This window comes from Ricinus communis, chromosome 8 (genome assembly GCF_019578655.1).
Source record: "Ricinus communis isolate WT05 ecotype wild-type chromosome 8, ASM1957865v1, whole genome shotgun sequence".
NCBI lineage: Eukaryota > Viridiplantae > Streptophyta > Magnoliopsida > Malpighiales > Euphorbiaceae > Ricinus > Ricinus communis.
The window spans coordinates 20,010,626-20,014,074 of record NC_063263.1 but is presented as its reverse complement, the minus strand read 5'-3'; the positions used below and the strand labels follow the sequence as shown (position 1 = coordinate 20,014,074).

At 31.4% G+C, this 3,449-nt stretch overlaps 1 protein-coding gene across 1 annotated transcript; it reads left to right on the top strand.

Annotated features, from left to right (window-relative positions):
* The first annotated feature begins 1,979 nt into the window (after positions 1–1,979).
* Positions 1,980–3,244, top strand: LOC8268670 (xyloglucan endotransglucosylase protein 7-like). Its single transcript, XM_048377656.1, has 3 exons — positions 1,980–2,352; positions 2,444–2,637; positions 2,750–3,244. The coding sequence occupies exons 1-3, from the start codon at positions 2,068–2,070 to the stop codon at positions 3,150–3,152; spliced, it is 882 nt and encodes a 293-aa protein (XP_048233613.1). The 5' UTR covers positions 1,980–2,067; the 3' UTR covers positions 3,153–3,244.
* Positions 3,245–3,449: the final 205 nt, after the last annotated feature.

Sequence of the window (3,449 nt, the reverse complement as noted above, 5' to 3'; positions counted from 1 at the left end):
CAAGAGATAATCAAAAGCACTCGACACCAAGTCTCTTACCCCACTACCCGGCCTTCCTACGACGACTCATAGCAAGATCCACCTTCTGGTAAGTTGTGAATTTATTATCATTTTTATGTTGTATTTTTAGTATTCTCTGACTGTACATTTATTTTGCGACCTGTGATTTATTTATTCATCATTTTTAGAGTGTTTAGATTTATTAATATTTCTACGCATTACAAAGTTTTTAATTCAAGTTACATTCTTCTATTTCGTTATTTTGTAATCTATAGTTTTATTTTTGATTATTTATAATACTAATATACAACTTAAATAACATGCAATACAATAATAATAGGACTAAATATACTAAAAATAATTAATAAAAATTATTTTAAAAACACAATATAAATTTAGCTATCATAGACTTAGTGGTCTTTGAAGTGGTAATTAAACAAAGACTACTTAGCGATCACATATAAGTGGTAGCTAAAATTAGAGACCACAAATTAGATACCATTTAACAAATGCATTTACGTAATTTTTGAATTAGCTACCAGTTGTATGTGATTACTAAATGGTCCCCCGATGATGTCTCATATCAATAATATAAAGACCAACTGAAGATCAAATAGCGACCACATAATATTATAAAATAAAAATTACAAATTATAGTCACTATTTTAATTACTATAAATTCTTGGTCGCATTTTGTTAGCGACCACTTCTTGTGATCTCTAAATCACTGTTTTTTATAGTGATATCTAAGCCCTTGAAATCAAATCTTAGTAGTTGTTGAATTCAGATGCAACAGGAAAAAGAAAAGAAAAGAAAAGAAAAAGAGTTTCTAGAACCAGAACAAGAATCTGCCAAACTTTGAACTTTTCTTGAGTGCAATTTTCAAAATGCTATTCTTCTTCTTGTTCATCTTCTTTCTAGTAGTGGTTGGAAGGTGAGTATATGTATATATTCCTTTCATGGAACGCCGGTTGATAAAAGCTCCAGCTTTGCACGAAAGTTAAATTTGACTCGCATTAGACTCAGGTTATTTTGGAATAGTAATTGAATTTATTATTATTATTATTATTATTATTATTATTATTATTAACAACCCTAAATAACATGAATTTATTTAAAAGGAATGTATGTTGAAGATTATATAATTTTCATTTTTAGTAAATTTACCAAAAGACTGTTGAAGCATATACTCAGAGATGCCCTAATTTTGATATTTTTTCTATATATTCATAAAAAAAAAAGTATTATAAAAAACATCAACCAAGCATTAAACTATAAAGTTTATATATATATATATATATATTCTTCTGACGAAGTCTGAACTCATGAATTTGTTATTCAACAAGAAAATTAAAGGGTAGAAAGAGACTGTTATGATGAGTTGATGAATTTCAGATTCTAATTAATGGGCAAAAGAACAAATAATACACAGCTGTGGCACCAATTGAACTTTTGTTTTCTAATCATCAGAACTTACGCATCACAAACGCGTACCTAATAAACCATTTATGATCCCAAACACATTTGTAAGTAATCATCTTCAACAGCTGTCAGGTTCCTAACTAAAACCCTAAGTCAAATTTCTCACACTGTTGCAAAATTTTCCCAGCTACTCTACCTTTCATTATCTATCTGTTGAGTTAATCTTATTTTGTTTTGGTACTATGCTAGTAATCGAATTAACATGGGTCAATGTTTGCTTAACAATTAAGTCCATTTTAAAATGCAAAAGTTCTTGCTCGATTACCAGAAAGAATCATCTTCTATAATCAATAATGAGACTAGATAATTAACTAAGAAATTTAAGTAGTTCTACTGAGATTTATTTTCTTTTATTATAAATAAAAAGAGAGCACCTCAAATTTAAAATTCTGCTTAATTTAAGATATGCATTTAATTGTTGGGTGGTCCATTTCTAAATTAATGGTCTGATTATTCTACCTTTGCTTGCTTGCATCTTCCATATCACACTCATACACACACACACACACACATATATATATATGTCCTCACCATTTTCATTTTTCATGCACATTATTTCCAATCTATTTCTTCTCCAACCAAATTATGACTCTGTCGAGTTTTCTGTCAACAAGCGCAATTATGGTTGTGGGTTTTCTTGCACTAAGTTTCTTAGTGGCGGCTACGGCTGGTAACTTCAACCAAGATTTTGACATAACTTGGGGCGATGGACGTGCAAAAATACTTGAAAATGGCCAGCTTCTTACTCTTTCTCTTGACAAAACCTCTGGTTCAGGGTTTAGATCAAAGAACCAATACTTGTTTGGGAAAATCGACATGCAGCTTAAACTTGTGCCTGGAAACTCTGCTGGAACTGTTACTGCTTACTATGTAAGTACCTATATATCTCTCTCTAAGCATTTTTATCACATTAAAGGGCAAAATTTATTGTTTAGTTGGTTGATTAACCTGGTGGTTGCAGCTATCTTCTATAGGTTCAACCCATGATGAAATAGACTTTGAATTCCTTGGCAACCTTAGTGGAGATCCTTATATCCTCCATACAAATGTATTCACCCAAGGGAAAGGAAACAGAGAACAACAGTTCTATCTTTGGTTTGATCCTACCAAGGACTTCCACGCCTACTCCATTTTATGGAATCCTCAAAGCATCATGTAACACACTCTCTCTCTCTTATGAGTCTTTGTTATAAAATTTAGTTAATTTTAATATGGTATCAGAACTTGATTTTATTATATAATGCATGTTTTTCTTTATGTTATGTAGTTTCTTTGTGGACAACACTCCTATTAGAGAGTTCAAGAACCTAGAATCAAATGGCATTCCTTTCCCAAAAAGCCAACCAATGTGGATATACTCTAGCCTGTGGAATGCAGAAGATTGGGCAACAAGAGGTGGCCTTGTAAAGACAGACTGGAGCCAAGCGCCATTCGTAGCTTCCTACAGGAATTTTAGTGCTCAAGCTTGCATTTGGTCATCATCTGGATCTGGCTCATCCTCTTGCTCATCCAATTCCTCTAGTAGTGATAATCCATGGCTAACACAATCTTTGGACACCACAGGCCATGCAAGAATCAAATGGGTACAACAGAACTACATGATTTACAACTATTGCACTGATACTAAGCGTTTCCCTCAAGGCCTACCTCCTGAGTGCTCACTTGCTTGAGTCAAATATATATATATATATATATATATATTTGCTGTTATTCTCAATATTATCAGCCGTCTTGTTCTAAATATAGTCACTTATTTTTTATCCCTCTCTATTCTTTTACATATATCTTGGTTTGTAACATATGTAACCAATAAAAATTGTATGTAAGATATTTCTATTTAATAATCGGGTTAATTATTTTAAAATTCCTAAGTTTTGTCATATTACAAGGGTAGGGCTTCTATTTTTAATAATTAATTATAATATCATTCCCATTTAATAAAATTAACTATTACTATTTTTTGTTAG